Source organism: Danio rerio, chromosome 17, assembly GCF_049306965.1.
Source record: "Danio rerio strain Tuebingen ecotype United States chromosome 17, GRCz12tu, whole genome shotgun sequence".
Taxonomy (NCBI): Eukaryota; Metazoa; Chordata; class Actinopteri; order Cypriniformes; family Danionidae; genus Danio; species Danio rerio.
In genome coordinates this window covers 56532597-56557335 of record NC_133192.1, presented here as the reverse complement: position 1 = coordinate 56557335, position 24739 = coordinate 56532597, and the positions used below count along the sequence as shown (strand labels likewise).

The following is a 24739-nucleotide window of genomic DNA, read 5'->3' as shown; positions in this document are numbered from 1 at the left end:
CTGCTAATATGATTTCTCTATTTACAATTGGCAAAGAATACTTTTCTGAAATGATATTATTAGGGAGACTGTCTGAATATCCCAATATAAAACCAACTTTACCCCCATCAAAGAAATCCCTTCACACCCCAGCACAGGAGGTGGCGATATGCACCTGAAAGTTGGTCTGCAACACCTCAATAAACATAAAGAAGAAGAAAACAAAGCAGAAGTGAAACGGACGAACCAGTCCAGCTGTATTGTGTAAGTAAGTGAGTGAGTTTGTTTTGTTAAATCATGCCCTTTGCAATGTCCTTAAGTTGTGCTCTTGTTGATTAAGTAGTTATTGGTGATTATTGTACTGTAGAGAGTTTGTTTAGATGGCAATGTGGAATCCATTAGGCTTTGTTATAGTGTTTCACTTATTTCCAGTGATATAATGCAAGTTGGAATCGAGGATTGAGGTAAAGTTGGTTTTATATTCGCACATTCGTTCATTTAGCAGTCTCTATATTGTTTACTATGTTACTTTGAATATTCAATCGGAATTAGCATGCAAGTATGACTTAAAAACAACATTAACACTGTTTATTTGACTGTGAACAATGCTGTACTTTGATAGTCATTGGCTGCTAATATGATTTCACTGTTTGGAGTTTGCAAATAATACTTTAAAGAAATTATATTATTAAGGGGAAAGTCTGAATGTGTGAATATAAAACAAACTTTACCTCTATTAATCGAGGTAAAGTTTTATATTCACACATTCGTTCAGTGACACACTCCCTATATTGTTTACCACGGCACTTTAAATATTCGGTCTGAAATAACCTGCAAGTGTGACTTGAAAACAACATTACATTGTTTATTTTACTGTGATCAATGTTGTGCTTTAATAGTCATTGGCTGCTAATATGATTTATAGAGGTAAAGTTATTCCTGTAAAACGGATCCACAATCAAATAGAAAACACACACACTTAAAGTACAATCTGTTTCTTACCCAGGGCTGAGTTTACTTTCAGCCATCTTTATCAAAACTGGTTAATAACCGGTATAATTTACATTCAGGCGGTTATATCCTTACCACACAAAGTCTATCTTGAACAGAATTAACATAATAATAATATCAAAATCACTTTTGACAGTATTAACACATAGCAATACAAATAGGAAAGCAGTTGAACAGTTGTTTTCAATCAAGCCATTTAGTTCCACTCGAGGTCTCCATACTGAAAAAAACAGCTTAAACCAGCCTAGGCTGGTTGGCGGGTTTTAGAGGGGTTTTGGCCATTTGAGCTGACCAGCTAAAACCAGCTTGACCAGCCTAGCCAGGCTGGGAGCCCAGCCAAAACCAGCTATGTCCAGCTTAAACCAGGCTTGTCAAGCTGGTTTAAGCTGATTTAGCTGGTCATTTTCCAGCCTGACCAGCTAAGACCAGGCTGGAAATGGTCAAAACCCCTCTAAAACCAGCCTCGTCGACCAGCTAAAACCAGCCAACCAGCCTGGTTTAAGCTGGATTTTTTAGCAGAGCTCTGGCCTAATATAAAGGTAAAGTTGGTTTTATATTCACACATTTGTTCATTTAGAAGTCTCTGTATTGTTTACCATGTTACTTTGAATATTCGATCGGAATTAGCATGCAAGTGTGACTTGAAAACAACATTAACACTGTTTATTTGACTGTGAACAATGTTGTACTTTGATAGTCATTTGCTGCTAATTTGATTTCACTATTTAGAGTTTGCAAGTAATACTTTTAGGAAATTATATTATTATGGGGAAAGTCTGAATTTGCGAATATAAAACCAACTTTACCTTTATTGACCTAATTTGGTTGCTCCTGAAAATAGTTACAAAGTGACGGGCTGAACATTCTTATATTAAGCAGTGTGTTAACTTTATTCCTTATTCAAATAATCATTTTAATAAAGTAATGGGGGAAAAGGGTATACGGTGATCCATGCTGGGACTGATTGGAAGGCAGAAATCCCAATCCATCAAACGTTATTTGGAATTTGGAATATAAAACCAACTTTACCTCAATACTTCTCTAAATATCCCAAATTTAAACAAAAATCAAAACAAGTGTTGTTCTGCTATTATACTCTTATTATGATATTGACATAAACATGCTGACAATGGGATATTAAGCATCAGAATTAGCTGAAATATCAAAATGATAAATAGTAAATGAACAACAAATATTTCTTTTTGAAACGGGTAGAATCTTTCACTGCTCAGTGAACAAATGTAACGTTATTAGCATTGGCCGAAAACCACAACATTGACTAATCGTAACATTCTACTGCTGCTGATTTTAAATATGTGGTTTCTCATTGTGTTCACATCATTTAATGTAAGATAATCTAAAGTAGCGCCTTTTTAATTTATCATCCCAATAGTCAACTTTGGTACTGTTGAACCACTTGTTCAATGAAAGATTATGGTTGTGTGCTATTAGCTTAAGCTTTGTATTGATGTGACTTAGATGAAGATCAGAACACATATTCAGTGAAATGATGCCAAAATCAAAGCAATCCCAAAGGGCTCACATACTTTTACCTGCAACTGTGTGTAACATTTTTCACATTTTGTTTGGTTTTAGTTTTGGCAGATCTGCTCCTCCTTCAGTGAAGCTCCGTCTCCTCTGCTATAAATACTGGAATATTCCCATCAGGAAGAAGTGAAATCTGCAGAGTTTATTGAAGGACGGAGAGAACATGAGTGATCCAGAACCCTGCAGAATTAAACAGGAAGAGGCTGAAGAACTAATAGGTTGGTGTTTATTGCTGATTCTTCAATAATGAGGCTGAAAAACAATTACGATGAAAGTTTTGAAAAGTTCATCTGATTTATTGTACTACGACAAAAACTAAAGATTTTAAACAAAGCCACTGAAAAGTAAACACACTTTATTATGGCACTGTAGAAAATAAGGACTGAAGTATGTTCTTTTTGTTTCCCATCATGTTTTGATCAAATGTTCAGTAAAAGCAGGTTTGTTGAATATTAAATCTAATAAGACTAGTGTTTGTTATGGTTTCTAGCTTTTACTCAGCGATCTAACTTGCGACCCATACTGTTTAGTATGTACAGGGGTTGGACAATGAAACTGCAACAGTTGGTTTTAGACCACAATAATACTTTAGTATGGTGTAGAACAGGGGTCTCAAACTCGCGGCCCGCGGGCCATTTGCGGCCCTCAGTGCAATATTTTGTGGCCCGCGCTGACCGCTGTACACTGACAGAATCAGCGGAGCGGGGAGAGAGAGCGCTCCCCGCTCCGCTGATTCTATCCGTACACAGCGGTCACTGGCATTCCCCGCCCGCCGTGTAAACAAAGGGGCGGGGATGCCGGTGACGTCACCACGCACCCCGCCCCTTTGTTAGACGCTGTGACGGGCGGGAAGTGTTAGGAGGGAACTCGCGCCGGCCAGAACCAAGGTAAGCTGTTCCCGCCCCTGCCTGCCACTTAGCTACCTATCTGCAGCCTGCCACCTACCTAGCTACAGCCTGCATCTTATATATATTATAGGTAGATACAGACTGGTACAGACTGATGTGACTGGAGTGGGGTTCAAGCGGACCATGTGCCTTTTTGGGAGCACATATTTGTGTGAGAAGTTATTCTCCACCTTGAACTTCAATAAGTCAAAGTACAGGTCTAGACTTAATGATGATCATCTTCAAGCCATACTGAGGGTCTCAACTGCTTCCGCTCTAAAGCCAAATGTGGTTCAGATTTGTGAGAAGAAGCGCTGTCAAGTCTCTGGCAGCAAGAAGTAGGCAAAAGATGCCATGTTCAGAAGAACTGTTCATAATCTTCACTCAATGTTCTATTAATGTTCAGGACACTTCATGTTCAGAAGAAATAATTAAAACTGTTAATAATGACATTTGAGGACTTTTTTTTTTTTGTGAAATCCCTTATGCGGCCCAGCCTCACCCAGACTTTGCCTCCTGCGGCCCCCAGGTAAATTGAGTTTGAGACCCCTGGTGTAGTAGGACCTCTTTATCAACCAATGCAGCATCACTTAGTCTTAGGCCCCGTTTACACTAGTGCGTTTTAGTTTTAAAATTGGCGTTTTAGATCAAAAACGATCCGCGTCCACACTAGCGTTTCACTTAGCGTCTCTGAACATATCTCCATCCACACTACGCCACCATAAACGTATATCACATGAACATTCGCGCACTCTGGGCATGCGCATTCTAGTATAAACAGGACAGTCTCGCTCGGCATTTGGTTATTGTTAGTCAAAAAACGCCGGTGAACAATGAACGCGATGGCAAAGAAAGTAAGAGAGGTATTTTTGTGGACAGACGACGAGGTTGAGTTGTTACTAAACATAACAAATAAATAACTGCACAATGGCACCTAAAACAGACAATAGTGCAAACAACGCTCCCATTTCTGTGTCCATGTTGTTGTTTACAGTACTGTCTTCCGATAACATTAAAGCCATGTGGTATAGTCATGTGATAGAAGCTTGACGAATAAGGGAAGGATACGCAATGACACAAAAGCCCCAATCAGCTAGCGAATCTCAGCTGCCCCGCCTACGTTTTCAGATGTCTCCGTTTTTACTCATCCACACTGAGACGGAGCAGCAGCATTTTAGGATAAAAACAGCCTCTCCAGTGTTTTCAAAACGCTCCTTTTTCGGCGCTCAAGAATCCGGCGTAGTGTTGACGGATGGCGTAACTGTAGCAAAACTTATGCGTTTTAAGACGAAAACGCATTAGTGTAAACAGGGCCTCAGTGATCCAACTTAGATCCCATGCTGTTTAGTATCTACAGGGTTTGGACAATGAATCTGCAACACCTGGTTTTAGGCCATAATATATGGTGTAGGGCCTCTTTAGCAACCAATGCAGCATCAGTTAGTCTTGGGAATGAGAGATACAAGTTCGGCACAGTGGCCAGAGGGATTTTGAACAATTCTTCTTGCAGAATAGAGGCCAGGTCAATGCATGATGGTGGTAAAGGAAATTGTTTCCTGACTCGCTCCTCCAAAACATCCTAAAGTGGCTTAATAATATTTAGATTTGGTGACTGGCAGGCCATAGGAGATGTTCAACTTTCACTTTCATGTTTATCAAACCACTCTGGCACCAGTCTCTATGTGTGTATCAGTGCATTATCATCTTGATACATGGAACCGCTGTCAGAAAACATTGTATGAACCATTGAGTGCACATGGTCATCCAGAATGGTTAGGTTTGAATACAAATTCACACTTTAGATCTTACAGCTGGATCAGAAGTTTGCAGGTTTGTGAAATGAAATGTCCGTTAATCATTAAAACATTTGTTTACATGATAAACCTGCGAGCTCGCTGAATGCAGACAGCAAATGAGACAATAAGCCCTTTCACACATACAGACCTTTCCGGAAAATGACCGGCAAGTTTCCGGAAAGGTTGTATGTGTGAACAGGTCCTTTTTGAAAATATCGGTAAATTAGTTTTGGCTATTTTCCAGAAAGAGAAGTTGTAACATCACCGGTAATATGCTGTGCTGTGTGAATGCAGAAGGAAGATTGACGGAAAGAGCGCGTGCACGTCTAGAACGTGCTGACGTGAGACGTCTACTTTAGCCAATCAGAACAGTCAGACGCATTCACGTCCGCGCGGTTTATGAGAATAAAAGCCTTTGAATATTTTTTCAGACACCTTTAGCTGCTAGATGCTAGTCAGATATCATTTATATGTTTTTTTTCTTAATGCCAACCGTGTAAATAATTATCGATAATATGCTTATGATAAGCCGTTGTTTGTTTACCTTCAAGCTCTGTGTCGCGTGTGCCCGTGAAGCAGCTGGTGAGCCAGCACACACATCATAAACATCTCAACATGCAAAAGTGTTTTTCTAACTTGTATGTTTTCATCGAAGTTGTTCATAATACTGATCATCCACAGAGTTTGTGATGTAGTCAAATGTTTACAAATACAAGCGCAGCCGTTTAGAGCTCATTTCTGGTTAATGATGTCAGAATTTACCGATATTTTGGAATGGATGTGTGAACGGTCTTTTCCGGAAAAATTCCGTAACGTCCTCGCCTGTGTGAACAGCGCTTTTTTGAATCTACCGGTAAAGTCGTTCCGTAAATATTCCGGATATTTACCGGTATCACTGTGTGAAAGGGGCTAATGGTTGTTTCTCAATTTCAAGAACGCCGAGAATCAACTCGCATTCTTGTGGAGACCGTTCTTGCCAGGTTACCTGGCCAAGTCATGTCTCTAACTCAGCGGCCAAACAGCAAAATGTATCGGCTGATATTTGAAAGATGAGAAACATCAGCACATCGTTTGACTGCTAAAACCAAACTAAATATGATCTGATTTATTTTACATATATGTGCATTAAAAGATGTCAATGTTTTCAGTGCCTTTTCACTCTTCAACATTTGCTAAGCTTTTTGTTTTTACTAAAAATGATAATTTTTATGTTTATTTCAGACTTAATTGAAGAGAATGAGGAGAGTAAAGAGATTAAACCACATGTCAAAGCTGAAACACTACCTCAATTACAGACTTTTGATACATATTTTATTAAAGAAGAAGAATCTCAAGAATGCAAGAATGGTTGCGTCTGCACTCAGTGTGGGAAGAGATTCAGACTGTCGTCTGCCCTTGAAAAACACATGAGGATCCACACCGGAGAGAAACCGTTCACCTGCACTCAGTGTGGGAAGAGTTTTGGACGATTATCACACCTTAACAAACACATGAGGATTCACACTGGAGAGAGACCATTCACCTGCACTCAGTGTGGGAAGAGTTTCACACGATCGTACTACCTCAATCTGCACATGATGATCCACACTGGAGAGAGACCACATAATTGCGATCAATGTGGCAAAACATTTATGAGAAGTTCACAGCTGAAGATGCACCTTAGAGTGCACACAAAGGAGAAACCGTATTCATGTTCAGAGTGTGGAAAGAGTTTTACACAGCAGTCAAATTTAAGAAAACATCAGAAGATCCACACTGGTCTGAAAGAGCATATGTGCTTAGAGTGTCAGCAGACTTTTGTTACAGCTGGACAATTGAAACAGCACCAGAGGATTCACACTGGAGAGAAACCGTACACGTGTTCACACTGCAAGAAGAGATTCAATCAGTCAGGAAGCCTGAAAACACATCAAATGATTCACACTGGAGAGAAACCGTACAAGTGTTCACACTGCAACAAGAGATTCAGTCAGTCTGGAAGCATGAAAGCACATGAGAGGATTCACACTGGAGAGAAACCGTACACCTGTGATCAGTGTCTGAAGAGTTTCACTCATTTGTTTCAGCGTAATAAACACATGAAAATCCACAAAGGAGAAAAGCAGCACACATGACATCAATGCCATCTTGCGTCCAAAAGGTGTTTCATATCAGTGAAGATTGGCCACAAGGCTGGTCAAACCCTCCAACATTAAACCGGTCAGTGTTTCAGTTTTATTGTCCAACCCAGGGGTCTTATTCCTGGAGGGCCGGTGTCCTGCAGATTTTAGCTCCAACCCTAATCAAACACACCTGGGGCCTGTTTCAGTAAGGAGGTTCAAACAACTCTGAGTTTAAACTTGAACTCTGAGTTGATTTACCGAGAGATTAAAAACTCTGAGTTTTCGGTTTCAGAATAGCTGATATGAGCTGGGTCAATCAACTTTGTGTAGACCAACTCAGAGTTAAGCGCGCACACCGTGACTATAAAAAGGCATTATCAATAGAGCGCAGATATTATGAGTGACCATGGCAACATCTTTAAAAAAGAGATCACCATTTCTTTCTCCGGCTGAACTTGATCTGCTCATGCAAAGTTATAGCAAATATGAGTGTATATATTTAAAAAGAAGCAGCCATCAGTGAAACAGAGACAGCGTGGGAAAACAGCTGCTCAAGTTAATGCGTAATTTTTCATTTTAAGTATTTAAACATTTAAGTATAATAAAATAAGTAATGTAATGTGTGACGTTTATACTTTTTTCTAAACTTTTATACACTTTTATCAGTTTTAATAGATTTAACAGTGCACTTGTTATGTGTCTGCCTTTTTATTGATCAAGTGATAGAGGTTTATATAACATTAAGAAGGTAAGCAGTAATAAAATAATTTTTTAGACAGAATAATAATCCCATTATTCTAGTAACAGTGCATGTCGAAGGTTAAGCTAATTATTTCTGAAAAAAAGGACTAGCCTTGTACGTGACTTTGTTTTGTGTGTGACAAAAATGTAGGAAATAGCTGTGTTTCCATCAAAATATAGGCTATTACATAAATTTGTGCAAAACTGGAATAACGCCTAAAAATAAAGCAGCGTTTTTATCCTAAGCGTCGAAGAGAACACAATCGTCACTTCCTGATTAACTTGCGCCAAACTATCAACAGTAAAAACAGAATTTACTGCGGTAGAATAAGCTGCGTCAATGATTTTTTATTCAATTAATGTACTTGCGCCTCAGAAGACAATTGACAAACAATGAACACGTGGGGGCGTTTGAAGCCATGAGACGCGGAGACACGCTCCAGACGCTCGGAGGTAATTAATAATATACACTGATACTAAAACAGTTGAGGCATTTTAGAATGACTAAAACAACATTTAAGATGTTCTACAGTGTGCTCAGTCTGCTGGTTTGTCCTTTCACACACATTTAACAAACCTTTTTTTAATGTACATACTGTAATTTAAGTGCACTTCGTAGTTTATGTGCATCTTATCAAATAAAAGTTTAACCTCAGTTATGCACATGTTTTATTATGCGTATTTTCAAAAGTTATGTGAATCATGACGTTGTCATCAATCGTTTTTATGGGCATCTCCAAAATGAGCTCTAAAATAGGTGTGTGGAAACGTAAGGCTAAGGCGAGAAATACGCTTCATCTTTAAAAAAGGGAAGGAGGCCGACAGAAACTCAGAGTTTAGAGAATAAAACCTGCTCCGGACCAGGTTAGGTTCACAGAGTAAGTTACCACAGTAACTGACTCTGAGTTAAAGTTACCTCTCTTTCAGAAACAGGCTTGACTTACCCTGATTTCTTGAGTTTAACAAACTTGCCATTTTAAAACGGAAAACCCAGAGTTTCTCTCAATTCAGGGAGTTTTCACTTGAGTTTTCACTTAACCTCCTTTCTGAAACAGACCCCTGGACAAGCTAATCAAGGTCTTACTAGGTGTACTGTTGTACAAGTTGGAGCTAAAACCTGCAGGGACACCGACCCTCCAGGACTGAGATTGGTCCAACCCTGGTCCAACCCCTGCACATGCTTCCTTTGGAGCAAATCATCAGCATGATGAGATATCACTTATTTTATTTGTATATACTATTTGGTACATCAATATAATTGTTTGACTACAAAGATAAAATGTAAATATAATGTAAATGGGTGTTATAGGCTATAATATTGACTAAAACCGAAATTGACTGTCTTTCATTTGTTCCTAAAAGACTTGTTTAGTGAGGCTCGTCAATATAGTCAGCTGAGGATGAGTCGCCTGAGGATTTCCAAAAATTTTTTTTATTTTTAAACCATAAGAATTACCATATTTTATCCATAACCTACTGAAGAGAAAAAAATAGTCAATTATATTTACTATATACTATATAGTTACTATAGTAGCTTATAATTCTATTGGATTGCGATGAATTACATTATAATAAAGACACAGCAATAGAATCAGATGCAGCAGAATGATTTTATAACACCAGTTTAAACTTTCTGGCCCATTTACAGCACTCGCATACATTTAAAAAACTAAACGAAGAATAGACTTGGGTCTATTGGTGCGTGTGTGCGCGCGCCATTGCATGCAAGGTTTCTGTATTTATAACCACCTCAGAGGATATTGGGGGTCACAAGTCACTGGCATGGTTATTTTGGGGGTCGTAGGCTGAAAATTTTGGGAACCCCTGTTTAAATTGATTGTGTTTGATAGGCTATAATTAACCTCTTGTTGTTATTATTTTGCTATAAAACAGATATAATTTTGATCATTTTATTTTAAATAGAAAATCGATAGAATGAATTCTTTATCATTTGCAAACAAACAAACTACTGGAAAAAAAAAAGAAATAAAATCTGTGACTCATTTAAGTGCGACTGAACAGGAACTGAATTTAGTAGACATATATTTGTATACTGACGATAATAAATAATAATAATAACTTTAATATGTAATTGAATTGTTTTATTCGTTTACATGAGAGCTGAAAGTAATACAATGTTGTGTTTTTAGGTTGTGATGCTATTATTTGTGCTTTTTTTTTTTTTTTTTTTAAGTGGATCAACAGTTGCTGTCTCTGTTCATCTTTTCTGTTTATAAATGTGCTATACAAATGAATAATCTATCCTGTGGCCAACTCATCCTGTAAGCTTGTGATTAATAACGAAAATGTGAACTGAAAATAGTTATCTCTTATTGATTTCCAGAGTCCTGCAGAATTAAACAGGAAGAGACTGAAGAACTGAGGGTTGGTGCTTATTACTGATTTTACAATAATTATAACAAACATACGAGTGTAATATAACAAATAAATATATCAACAATCTAAATATACCAAGCAGCCAATGTGCTCAAAGAGCAGAGGAGAACATAATCTCACAGTGTGCACAGCCGCAACGCTGTCAAAAAGTCTGCCGCACTGTCACAGGAGATAGCTGGATTGACATTTTTAATAAATGAAAAAACTATAGAAATAAAACATAAAAGTGTAGAGCTTTTTTGTTTGCATAAATGCATAATTTGAATGGTTTAGTGTAATGGTTGATTTTAATAATTGCCTATGATCTATTTGTATACTTTATTTATGCATTTATTTTCTTATTTTTTTGTTGTATTGTTTATCTGTTAGAACTCGTATTGTATTGCTTCCAACAATAAGTGACGGCATTTCTTTCTTTCGTTCCAATTAAAACAAGTAACTCCTGCAAGTCCTGCAGGAATTATAAAATCCTGCAGGATTTGTCACTTGCTTGGATCCATTGGAAAAACCTGTAGGAAATTCCTGCACATATTGTCGAAGTGTCCTACAGGATTTTATAGTTCCTGCAGGGCAGCAGCTTTTCTGCGGGGAAAAAAATAATCCTTTAGGATTCCTGCAGAGAGTACTGCATCATTCTGAAACCTGTAGGAATTGCCTGCACATATTGCCAATTTGTCTTGATTTCATAATTCCTGCAGGATTCCTGTAGGCTATTTTTGTAAGGGGGCGGGGGCTTAAAAGGCTGCTCAAACAGCTGATGCTGACATTTGAAAGATGAGAAATATCATTGGTGAAATATCGGTCGACCACTATATAAGACTTAAGTAAATATGATCTGATTTATTTGACATTAATGTGCGTCAATATTTTGTACTCAAAGTTTTCAGTGTCTTTTCATTTGCTCAACATTTATGACTTACTAAAAACTGAACTTTGTTTTACCTTTATTTCAGACCTAATTAAAGAGAATGAGGAGAGTGAAGAGGAGAAACGGCATATCAAAGCTGAAGAAATATCTACTTTAGAGACTACTGATGTTTATTTCATGAACAGAAGAAACAAGAGTTGTTGGGTCTGCACTCAGTGTGGGAAGAGTTTCCGACTGTCATCATCTCTTAGTAGACACATGAGGATTCACACTGGAGAGAAACCTTTCATCTGCACTCATCGTGGCAAGAGTTTCAGACAATTATCATTTCTTAATCTGCACGTGCCCTAGTAGCAAAGAATTCTGGCCCAGATTTGGCAAAAAGCTGGCACAGCAGGCATTCATCCGGCACTGGCATACAGCGTGTGGGCCAAACATGGCCCGGGTTTGGCAGAGGTGGCACCGTTTTTAAGGCGGCACACAAGATTTGGGCCAGATGAAAAACGTAGTATTTGGCCCAGATTTAAAAATTTGATAAGTGGGCCATGTGAGTTTGGCCAGTCTTGACCCACATTTAAAATGCACTAAAATCATTTTTGAGTAAAGAAAAAAAATTCTACCAATCAGGTCACTTTGAGAAAAAGCGTGCCCATAGTGTGCCTAAAGCGCATCACTCCATGGGTTTATCAATTTCATTGCAATCGTGACACACCAACCTATCTAGCCCAGTTCAGGCCCAGTTATGAGTTATTAACTTGGCTGAGACTTGGCCCAGATATGGTCTGTGTTTGGCTCTTGTTTGGAAGCCAGATTTGGTCCAGTCATGTACCGTAATTCACTGCGGCATGTGGGCCAAGCAAAACCTGATTGTGTGGGCCAGAGCTGGGCCAGAGAAATTTTGCTATGTGGGTGATGATCCACACTGGAGAGAGACCACACAAATGTGGTGAGTGTGGCAAAACATTTTTGAGCTCTTCACGACTGAAGAGGCATCTTAAAATTTATACAAAGGTGAAACTGTATTTATGTTCTGAGTGTAAAAAGAGTTTTACACAGCAGTCAAATTTAAGAAAACATCATCAAAAGAGCCACGCTGATGTGAAAGAGCATATGTGCTTTGAGTGTGAGAAGACTTTTATTAAAGCTCAAGATTTAATACACCACCAGAGGATTCACTCTGGAGAGAAACCGTACAAGTGTTCACACTGCGACAAGAGATTCAGTGAGTCAGGAAGCATTAAAAGACATGAGAGGATTCACACTGGAGAGAAACCGTACACATGTGATCAGTGTCCGAAGAGTTTCACTCATTTGATACAGCTTAAGAGACACATGAAAATCCACAGAGGAACAACTGACTACAGCAAACCAAGGGCAGACTTGAGATCCGCCTGCTTTGAAAAACTGCCTCAAAAAATAAGCTAGATTACGTGATCACGGATCGCAAAAAAAAAGGATTTCTCAATCTGGATCAGTTTCATCCGGATTAAACCTTTTGAAAAAACGGGCCCTGGAGACACACAAACCAGGTCTCTCTTTTTCTCTTGAGTGGAATTGCTGATCCTGATGACGGGGAACAGCTGTTTCTATTGTTATGATATTGTCTACAGTAATGTAACTATTTTAATTGTTAATTCTTTTTAACCAATTAAACTCTGCGGACCCGATACCGGGTCAGTGACGTCATCTACTTTCGCTTAAAGATTTAAAGGGCTAGCATTGCACCAGACCCCCGTAAATGGTTTCGTTTGAAAGTGTAGAATCTGTTTTATGCTCATATGCATCACTTTGGTTTTTATTGTACTCTTCAAAAGTTATTTACACTTAAATACACAGTGTTTTGGATACCCGAGCTGGCTATTTTACATTGGTTAATTTTCATATTTTTCATATGACACATGTACAAGTTATAGCTCAAATGAAAGCTCTTGCCGGTGCTCATACAGTTCTAGCATTCTCTTTACTGAATTATATTCACATATCAAACAGTTGCCGAATGAATCGCCGTGTTTCCATGGCGCAGAAGTGAAAACAATACATTTATGATCAATAAGCAGCCCCAGATAGCACAGACAGCTGTCATCTCTCACCTTATGCTGTGTGCTTCAGGGCCATTCTCCTCTGTTTTTGAGGTGATGTGCATAAGTAATCCTTTTATATGTCTGACGTGGTCCAAACACAGTGAATTATGTTTGATCAAACAAAAGAATAGTGAAATATGAAAACAATGATCCTCCCTGTGGCTTGTACAGCACCTCTCATCAGTTGGAATACAATAACTTTTGCATAGATTACGGTGGAGACATTTGTCTTTTTTTCCTATGATTACAGACATGTGCAGGAACCACCTAAATTAATTACAGCACGCTAGACCACACACAACATAAAAGGTACACTTTCAAATTTGAGTTCATAAAAAAAAAAATACAAAAAGCGCCTCTATTTTAGTTGTTTATTATAACACAGACAATCTTTACGGTTATTTTAACCAATTTCAATAGTGTTTTATGAACATTCAAAAGGTTTTCTTTAAAATGATACCAAATTTTTGCATTTACACCTCTGCATGTGGATTTGGGAAGCTTTTAAATTTTGGTTAGGCAAAATCCAGACGGAAATCCCAACCTAGCAGCAGAGTTTAACTGGTTAAACTGATTCCTTTTTATGCTCTTGACTGTAGTGAGAATATTGTTGCTGAATGTTGATTAAACCAGTTTTGAACTACTTTGATAAGACATAAGACTTGAGTTTTCATAACAGATTGTCTCTTGACTCTGTGTATGCATCCATGGTTCAGCGTTTTACAGGTCGGAGATTAGCTCTTAATAGTTTTGGGTCGGCCTGACACCAAGAACCATGCTGCCATCCAAATGTGGAGTTAGATACAATCCTTCATTGACGCACACATTTAGAGTTGTCTATTTTTGCTTTAACCAATGAGAACTGTTTACCTGGATCACACCTTTTCTGGACTTGTGTAAAGAGTATAATTGCTGCATCGTTACTGTAAGTAGTAAACTGTGCGCAACTAAGCAAGCTTTGGATCCAAAGCTAATTTCACTCTGTTTTGATGCAATGATAGCTAGCTAGGCTAGGCCTACTTAATATTTCCATAACAGCCACACATAGGCTAACATCTGAGTAATATTTTACCAAACAATCAGAATTTACACTTGCTTAAAGTCTTCTATCAATACAATTATCATAAATAATTATGATGCCAAATAATTATGATGTGTACATTTTTTATTAGGAAAAAGTATATAAAGCTCTGGTAACAGGAAGTCTCGGGCTTGACAATGTTGTGAGAGTGTCAAAATTCAAAAGAAATGTAAGTTAGAATATTGACTTTAAATCAACCCTTTTGAAAAAAAAAAACCTGCTTAAACCAACCTAAGCTGGTTGACCAGCGTGGTTTTAGTGGGGTTTTGGCCACTTCCAGGCTGGTTTCAGGCAAAGGGCTGGTCAAGTTGGTTATAGCTGGTCTTCTCCTAGCCTGACTAGCGAAAACCAGGCTTGAAATAGCATAGAAATCGCCTAAAACTGCCCAAACATCATTCAAAACCAGGCTGAACACAGCTAAAACCAGCTAACCAGTTTATGCTGGTTTAAGCTGTTTTTTTTCAGCAGGAAAATACGTGAGTTTGTTTGTTAAGTAAATCTTTCCCATTCCAGGCTTAAGTTGTACTCTTGCTTTAAGTAGTTCTGATTATACGCACCGGTCTAGTCAGGATTAAATTAATATATAAACAGTAAAAATGATTTAGAGGCGAGAGAACCGGCTGCCAAAGAAACCCCTTCAATCTCCAGCACAGGAGGTGGCGATATGCACCTGAACGTTGATTTGCAAGTCGTCAATGAACCCGAAGAAGAGGAAAACGGGCAGGCTGAGAGATGTGAGACGATACTGCATTGTGTGTACGCGCGTGCATCCAAGCAAGTTTGTTTTGTTAAATCGCGGTCTTTGTATTGTCCTTGAGTTGTGCTCTTGTTGATTAAGTAGTTATTGTTGATTATTGTACTGAAGTGAGCGCTAATCAGTGCCGACCGTTATTAAACTGCCGCCAGATTTAAATGAGGTAAAGTTGGTTTATATTGGTTCAGTGAACGATCATGTGAAATCTCCCTGTGTTTTTACCACAGAACTTTGAATATCCAGTCTGAAATCACATGTAAGTATGACTTCAAAACCACATTAGCGTTTAATTGGCTGAACAATGTTGTAGTTTAATAGTCACTGGCTGCTATTATGATAGAGGTAAAGATGGTTTTATATTGGGATATTCAGACATTCTCCTTAATAATATCATTTTAGAGAAGTATTCTTTGCAAATTGTAAATAGGGAAATCATATTAGCAGCAAATGACCATCAAAGTACAGCATAGTTCACAGTGAATTAGAAGTTGTTTAGAAGTCATACTTGCATGCTAACGTTAATTCCGATCGAATATTAAAGTAACATGGTAAACAGTATATAGACTGCTAAATGAACGAATGTGTGAATATAAAACCAACTTTACCCTTAATTTTCTTTATTCTGACTAGCCTGCCAGGGTAAGTGAGCTGTTAATAATCCATTTTTTTCAATTAATTTGTTAAAACTTAACCCTTCTTTAATTAGTTCTTTTGCTTATTATAACTACACACATACACAAAAAGGGATTATGTTTAAAAGTATACTTTAAAAAAAAAAAATGCTAAAGCCACACATTGAGCCTAATGATCTTTAATTTTGACATTTTAAACCTTAAATTAAAAACAAAGGTTTTTATGAACAGTTAAGCTTCTTAATGAGGTAAAGTTGGTTTTATATTCGCACATTTGTTCACTGACATACTTGTGACATGCTCCCTATATTGTTTACCATTGTACTTTGAATATTAGACCTGAAATGTAATAGAGGTAAAGTTGGTTTTATATTGGGATATTCACACGTTCTCCCTTATAATATAATTTCAGAAAAGTATTCTTTGCCAATTCTAAATAGTAATTTGCTGCTAATATTATTTGCCTGTCACATTACAGCATTGTTCACAGTGAATTAGACAGTGTTAATGTTGTTTAGAAGTCATACTTGCATGCTAATTCCCATGGAATATTCAAAGTAACATGGAAAACAATATAGAGACTGCTAAATCAACAAATGTGTGAATATAAAACCAACTTTACCTCAAGACTTCTCTAAATATGCCAAATTCAAACAAAAATCAAAACAAGTGCTGTTCTCCTATTATACTCTCATTATGATATTTACATAAACATGCTGACAATGGGATATTAAGCATCACAATTTGTTGGAATATCAAAATTTTAAGTTGACTGTGACCAAGCGTATTATACCACTGCTGATTTTAAATATGTGGTTTCTCATTGTGTTAATATGTAACACATATGTGGTTTCACATCATTTAATGTAAGATAATCTAAAGTAGCGCCTTTTTAATTTATCATCCCAATAGTCAACTTTTGAAGTGAATCAAGAAAGTCCTGTGAATGTGTTCGACAAAAACATGAAAACATATTATGGTTGTGCGGTATTAGCTTAAGCTTTGTATTGTTGTGACTTGGATGAAGATCAAAACACATTTTCTGTGAAATGATGCCAAAATCCAAGCAATCACAAAGTGCTCACATACTTTTCCTGCAACTGTGTGTAACATTTTTCACATTTTGTTTAGTTTTGGCAGATCTGCTCCTTCCTCAGTGAAGCTCTGTCTCCTCTGCTATAAATACTGGAATATTCCCATCAGGAAGAAGTGAAATCTGCAAAGACAGAGCTTATTGAAGGACGGAGAGAACATGAGTGATCCAGAACCCTGCAGAATTAAACAGGAAGAGGCTGAAGAACTAATAGGTTGGTGTTTATTGCTGATTCTTCAATAATGAGGCTGAAGAACAATTACGATGAAAGTTTTAAAAAAGTTCATCTGATTTATTGTCATATGACAAAAACAGTGAAGCTTTTAAGTCAGGGTTTCTGCAGGGTCTTAAAATGTCTTAAATCTCAATATCCAAATTAAAAGTCTTAAATTTAATGAAATATTGTATTCAGGGTCCTAAATCCTATTTTAAACAGGTATTAATTTTCCTTTCTTCATGTTTTGCTACCTTTTCACGTAACATGAGTTGCATAATATTACTTTTCTAAATAACAAGTTTATTTTATGAATGGAAGAGGCAAAGAATCGTTGCATCTGCATGTTTCAGACAAACGACGTCAAAGCAGTTGCTGTCGAGTCTCTGTTCATCTTTTCTGTTCATAAATAGGCTAAACGAATGGATAATCTATCCTGTGACCTACTCGTCCTGCAAGCTTGTGACTAATAATGAAAATGTGAACTGAAAATAAATGATCTCTTATTAATTTCTAGAACCCTGCAGAATTAAACAGGAGGAGACCGAAGAACTGAAGACTGAAGGTTGGTGTTTTTCACTGATTCTTTAATAATTAAACAAATATATGAGTGTAATATAACAAATAAATATACCAACAATCTGAATATAGCAAATATTGTGCCCACCACAAAGCTTCACTTTAAGTAGACTGTACAAACAGTGGGAGATTTAGGCATGGGAACCCCGCTCTTCACTTTCTTCCACGACGCCACTGCTTTTCACTTATAAGGGCGGCATTAGCATCGTGAGGGTGGCACGGTCATCGTTTGCCTAGAGCGCCAGTTAACCGCTCCTGTGTACAAAGGTTGTTAATTGTAAACTTCAATATATTAAACTAGTTGTTTATATTAAACTATTTTTAAAAATGTATAGTATATTATTGTGTGCTTTTAAATGTAAGTCCTTGTATTTGTTTTAGCAAGCCTTGGATACAGTGCAGGTACAGGCAGTCAGATGAGAAGTTCAGTCGGCGTTGTTGATTTGATGTATGAAAGTTTGATACAACCACCGCGACTCCACAACTAAATCCTTCTGTGCATGTCCAGGCTACTTTTTCAGCAGTATTTTGCGACACTCTGCCCACCATCAGGCATTTATTTATTTATTTTAAGTTATGGTTAAGATTAGAAGGGAGACATCTGTGGCTTTCCCTCTCATCTTTATAGGACGCTCTAAGGAATGCATGCAGGGGGACGCAAGAGATTTCAGTGGGGGAAGAAGCTGTTGAGTAGTCTAGCAGAACGGGCTCCAATACTCCAAACCGTCTTCCTGATGGCAGCAGCTGGAAGAAACTGTGGAAAGGATGGGTGGAGTCTTTCACAATACTGTTAGCTCTGCTGGAGCACCGTGAGAGGAAAATGTCCTGAATGGAGGGTAGAGGGGCACCAATGACCTTTTCAGCTGTGTTCACTGTGCACTTGAGGGTCTAGTTGGCAGGACTGCAGCTCTTGTACCAGATAGTGATGCAGCTGGTCAGCACGCTCTCAGTGGTTCCACTGTAGAATGTGGTGAGGATGGGTGGAGGGAGACCTGCCCTTTTTAGCCGATGGAGAAAGTGTAGGCGTTGTGCCTTCTTGGAGAGTGACAGGGAGTTGGTAGTTCAGGTGAGATCCTCTGTGATGTGCACCCGCAGGAATTTAGGTGCTGCTGGCTCTCTCGACAGTCGAGCTGTCAGTGGGTCAACCGAGTTCCTCCTGAAGTCCATCACAACCTTCTTTGTCTTCTCTACATTGAAGGACAGGTTGCTAGTGCCACATTATTCAGCCAGCTGTGCCACTTTCTCTTTGTAATGTGTTTCATCGTTGTTGCGGATGAGACCTACCACTGTTGTGTCATCGGCGAATTTGATGTAGTTGGAGCTGAACTTGGGTGTACTATTTCCAGTATTCAAAGTGTAGAACTGTCCATACTCTGTGTTAATATTGCCCATAATACATTGCACCTTGGATTGGAACTACATACTTGGGTAAAAAGTGTCAACAAATTACAAACATGGCGGTCACGCGACACCAACCGTCAAGCATAGATGCTTTCGTGAAGATTTTTATATGACTATTAATTAAAATCTAGCAAACAGACTATTTAAATCATGTTTCCTGTTATATTTCGTCTGCAACAACAATATAAATGTCTAAAGATGTACTAAACAGTTGAATTTTAAATCTGCTTTGTGCAACAAGGATGTGCAACATCAAAAAGTAAACAAACATAAGTCTCCATCTTGAGCTCCTCCACAGGACTCAACACTTGTTAATCTGCTTCCAACTGTCCCTCTATCCCAGAGCTATGAGCCTTGACCACACCCACCAATGCTAACAAGCTGACCAATCACAGAGCTTATGCTATGCCTCATTGCGGTACAATTTATTTTTTAAAGGTGCACCTCAGGTTCAGTGTCAGCCGCAGAGAAGGGTTTGCTAGACCATCCATGTGCTCGGTCTTTGAGACCGAAAGCGGTGAGAGCATCCAATGTCGCTCAGGCGACAATGCTGTCTGCCTTCAGCTCCGGCATCAAAATTTGCAACATTGATCTCGTATTGTGTTGCAGCCTATCAGTTACATTCCTGCCATAAAACGTTTTCTAGCGTGAAAATGTTGCGCATGACTTATCAAATTCATGTAACAATGGAAGATCAAGTTGTGTGTGGTGTAGCTTTGCTCCACTTGTGTCTCCAGTCCAAATGTCTGAAATATCCTGAAGCAGCAATACTTTTTTGTACTGTCTCATGAGATTCCCGCTTTTTTAAAGATCATGATATATATTACATTAATGCACAACAGTAACTCGCCAGTAACTTATTTAATGTATGCTCCTGTAAGAAGACATTGTAAATAATTGAAAATCCCGCGACCGCAATAATCGAACCCTTGGGGAACAACTGTGGTCGGAGCCAAAGTTCACAGGTCTGTGTTCTCTGAACTCCTCTCAAGCGGTGGACTACTTCATTCTGATTGCTTGCCGCCGAACCGCGTCATAGCTCATTACCATAAAGGTGACTTGATTTTAACTCTCCTCGACGTCCACACTAGCGAAGACGCGACGCGCTCTCATTGAAAATGAATGACTTCCGGCTACTTTGATGCTCTCGCCACTTTTCGGTGTGAACGTACGGTAACGCTCCTTGTCCTTTATATGAATGTAATTTCCTCACGCATATGAATCTCATCTGAAAGATGTGTCAACAACAGCTTTCTCTCTCACACGTCTTTTAAAATAGTTGTGCATTACAAAAACCTGTGTAATTTTTCAGAGTTTGTGAGAAGAAATGTCCATTAATGATTCAAACATTTGTTTAATTGATTAGGGGTGTAACGATTTATCGTTGTACGATTTTTTGCGATGCAAAAATGTCTCTATATGCATCGTGGCGTTATGACGATTTGATTACGATATGACGTCCGTTTTCTCTTATTAGTTGAGCTGTTTGCACGTGAGCTACGTTCTACCTGCTGTCGCACGTGAGTTCAGATTGCAGCAGCAGTAATGTTAGCAGACCAAGATGAGTGGAGTTGAAATAGATGATGGCCCATCCTCTCAAAATCAGACGTCTGGCAACATTTCGGTTGTCCAGTCATTGGTTTAGACTCGTCCGCTTTTTGACACGCATACTGGGTCAAACATCCTAAGTTTTAAAGTCTTCACAGTGATTTACATACTTTGCACAGCGACATGGATACCTCCTAATGGTGTTGAAAGAGTCACATACTGTATTTTTAAGGTACAATTCACCCTAAAATATCATTCTGTCTTCATATAATGATGTATTGGCCGCCGCAAAATCACACAAGACGTGAGCTGTTACTACAGAGGGCGGATGATAGACGCGCGTGTATGGCAAGCCGTTTTAGCATTTAAACCTTTGATCTGACTATCCGTTGTGACTAATAAAGTAGTAAACAACATTCAGTTTGTGGAACAGAGTAATCTTTCAGGAGCCGCGTGGGAAGTATGAACAGCACTTAGCAGTGGAAATGAAACCGAAAACGTGCACATTATTTAAACAATCATATCGCATTTTAGAGTTATGATTACGACGAGCATTAACCCTTTTGAGTACAGAGGTACACAAAAATGCACGTCAACATGATACACTTGATAGCGCCGACATCAGCGACGCCGAAGAAATAGTAAACCTGCCTAAACTGCTGAAAAGAGCCACGACTGTCCTGTGTAATGAAAAGACGACTGCCCTGTCACTCATCATGCCCAACATGAAGACAGCCATCCATAAAAACCTCTCAGACAGATACAAATCAGTTCAGGATTATCTTATAGAACTGCTGATTACCTGGAAATGTGGATTTTTTTTGCACACACAAAAAACACAAGTGACCAAGCAAAGCCTTAAGCTCTTACTGTTAAATTCAATTGAATAGAAAGCTTATTTTTTTGCACCTTTACTTATATTGTTTCTTAATTTTGTCTCTGTCATTTCAATAATATTTTTAAAGAAGTTTTTAAATTGTTTTATTTTCCAGAGACAGGCCTGTTTAAATTATTTTCTTAAAGAAGGTTCAGTTTAACAAGTTGAAACAAAAGAAATACATAAAAAATAGTTTACTTGGTAAAATTTGCATTTCAGTTAAATTTTCAATTTTTATTCCAAATATCGTGATACATATCGAATCGTGAACATTATATCGTGATACACATCGTATCGTGAGCTGAGTGTATTGTTACACCCCTATAATTGATATATGCAAATTTACTGAAAGCAGATGGCAAACGAGAAAGCCTTATTTGCCTTAATAATTAAAGCGTTTGTTATAATTCTGTTGTACACACTTTAATTACTCCGATTGAACAGTTCTGTCTGGTTATTATTTTGTATTAGACAGAACTGACTGAATGACGGAGTGGAAGAAGAATATCGGTCAACCACTAGATAAAAAATTGGATTAACGTTTATTTTACATCTATGTGTGTCAATATTTCGGGCTGTAGTTTTCAGTGTCTTTTCATTCTTCAACATTTGCTCAGCGTTTATGACTTACTAAAAACTGAACTTCATTTTACCTTTATTTCAGACCTAATTAAAGAGATTGAGGAGAGTCAAGAGGAGAAACAACATGTCAAAGCTGAAAATATACCTAATTTAGAGACTACTGATGTTTATTTGATGAACAGAACAAGCAAGAATTGTTGTGTCTGCACTGAGTGTGGGAAGAGTTTCAGAAAATTATCAGCTCTTAACATGCACATGAGGATCCACACTGGAGAGAAACCATTCACCTGCACTCAGTGTGGGAAGAGTTTCAGTCAGTTACCAAACCTTAAAACACACATGAGCATCCACACCGGAGAGAAACCATTCACCTGCACTCAGTGTGGGGAGAGTTTCAGACTGTTAAAATCCCTTAAAACACACTTGATGAGCCACACTGGAGAGAAACCATTTCCCTGCACTCAGTGTAGGAAGAGTTTTAGACTGTTAGGATCCTTTAAAACACACATGAGGATCCACACTGGAGAGAGACCGTTTACCTGCACTCAGTGTGGAAAGAGTTTCAGACTGTATGGATCCTTTAAAACACACATGAGGATTCACACTGGAGAGAGACCGTTTACCTGCACTCAGTGTGGGAAGAGTTTAGGACGATTAGCATCCCTTAAAACACACATGAGGATCCACACTGGAGAGAGACCGTTTAACTGCACTCAGTGTGGGAAGAGTTTCAGACAATCAGCAACTTTTAATCTGCACATGAGGATCCACACCGGCAAGAAACCACACAAATGTGATCAATGCGGCAAAACATTTTTGAGCTCTTCACAGCTGAAGATGCATCTTAGAGTTCATACAAAAGAAAAACCGTATTCCTGTTCTGAGTGTGGAAAGAGTTTTGCACAGCAGTCAAACTTACAAAGACATCAGAAGATCCACACTGGTGTGAAAGAGCATATGTGCTTTGGGTGTGAGAAGAGTTTTACTTCAGCTCAAAATTTGAAATACCATGAGAGGACTCACACTGGAGAGAAACCTTACACATGTGATCAGTGGCTGAAGACGTTTCACAGTGTTGATTCAGCTTAAGAAAGCATAAGAATCCACAGTGGAAAAAAAAACGGTAAACATGACGTCAATACGGCAAAACGTGTGCTGAAGGTGTTTCATGTCTGAATATCAGAAAACTTTGACTCTTGGGAAACAGTATCTGAAATTAGACAGCTCTGCCATGGTGTTACTCAGGCACCGTTTACACTAGTGCGTTTTAGTTTTAAAACAGAGTTTTAGATCAAAAAACGATCCGCGTCCACACTAGCGTTTCACCTAGCGTCCCTGAACATATCTCCGTCCACACTACGCCACCAAAAAACGTATATCACGTGACCATTCGCGCACTCTGGGCATGCGCATTCTAGTATAAACAGGAAGCATGCGTCTCTCTCGGCATTTGGTTATTGCTAGTTAACAAACGCCGGTTGAACAATGAACGCGATGGCAAAGAAAGCAAGAGAGGTATTTTTGTGGACAGACGATGAGGTTGAGTTGTTACTAAACGTAACAAATGAATAACTGCACAATGGCGCCTAAAACAGACAATAGTGCAAACAACGCTCCCATTTCTGTGTCCATGTTGTTGTTTACAGTACTGTTTTCCGGTAGCGTTAAAGCCATGTGTTATAGTCATGTGATAGGGGCTTGACAAATAAGGGAAGGATACGCAATGACACAAAATCCCCAATCAGGTAGCGAATCTCAGCAGCCCCGCCTCCGTTATCAGATGTCTCCGTTTTTCTTCATCCACACTAAGACGGAGCAGCAGTGTTTTAGAATGAAAATGGCTAATCCAGTGTTTACAAAACGCTCCATTTTTGTCGCTCGAGAACTCCAGTGTAGTGTGGATGGATGGCATAACCGTAGCAAAACTTATGCGTTTTAAGACGAAAACGCATTAGTGTAAACGGGGCCTCAGTGATCCAACTTAGATCCCATGCTGTTTAGTATCTACAGGGTTTGGACAATGAATCTGCAACACCTGGTTTTAGGCCATAATAAATGGTGTAGGGCCTCTTTAGCAACCAATGCAGCATTAGTTAGTCTTGGGAATGAAAGATACAAGTCCGGCACAGTGGCCAGAGGGATTTTGAACCATTCTTCTTGCAGAATAGTGGCCAGGTCAATGTGTGCTGGTGGAGGAAAACATTTCCTCACTCGCTCCTCCAAAACACCCTAATGTGGTTCAATAATAATAATGGTATATAGTTATGGTGACAGGCCATTGAAGATGTTCAACTTCACTTTCATGTTCATCTAACCACTCTGGCGCCAGTCTTGCTGTGTGTATTGGTGCATTGTTATCCTGATACATGACACCGCCTTCAGGATACAGTGTTTGAAACATTGGGTGCTCATAGTCCTCCAGAATGGTTTGGTAGTCCTTGGCAGTGACACACCTAGTTAGCACACGTATTGAGCAAAAGTACTTCTTCCTTTGGCTCTCGGCGAAGGCGGTCGCACTTCCTCCCGCTCCGTTCCATATCTCTCCTTGCTAGCACCTCTTGTCTTATT

At 38.7% G+C, this 24739-nt stretch overlaps 2 protein-coding genes across 10 annotated transcripts in view; both read left to right on the top strand.

Annotated features, from left to right (window-relative positions):
- Positions 1–207: 207 nt before the first annotated feature.
- On the top strand, positions 208–11713 carry zgc:113377. 9 transcript variants are annotated; one of them, XM_009293312.5, is made up of 5 exons: positions 208–243; positions 2587–2756; positions 6443–7420; positions 10409–10449; positions 11415–11713. In XM_009293312.5, the coding sequence occupies exons 2-3, from the start codon at positions 2702–2704 to the stop codon at positions 7333–7335; spliced, it is 948 nt and encodes a 315-aa protein (XP_009291587.2). In that variant the 5' UTR covers positions 208–243; positions 2587–2701; the 3' UTR covers positions 7336–7420; positions 10409–10449; positions 11415–11713. The 9 variants fall into 9 exon arrangements, with proteins under 9 accessions (XP_009291587.2, XP_073783788.1, XP_073783789.1 ...); XM_073927687.1 differs by having other exon boundaries at positions 208–247; XM_073927688.1 differs by having other exon boundaries at positions 208–251.
- Positions 11714–15218: 3505 nt separating this feature from the next.
- si:ch211-235i11.4 overlaps positions 15219–24739 on the top strand; it is a 32982-nt gene continuing 23461 nt past the window's right edge. Inside the window, exons 1-3 of the mRNA XM_073927900.1 lie at positions 15219–15265; positions 17009–17184; positions 17702–17749. Coding sequence (XP_073784001.1) covers positions 17130–17184; positions 17702–17749 — 103 coding nt within the window. The 5' untranslated portion in view covers positions 15219–15265; positions 17009–17129. The remainder of the gene's footprint in view (positions 15266–17008; positions 17185–17701; positions 17750–24739) is intronic.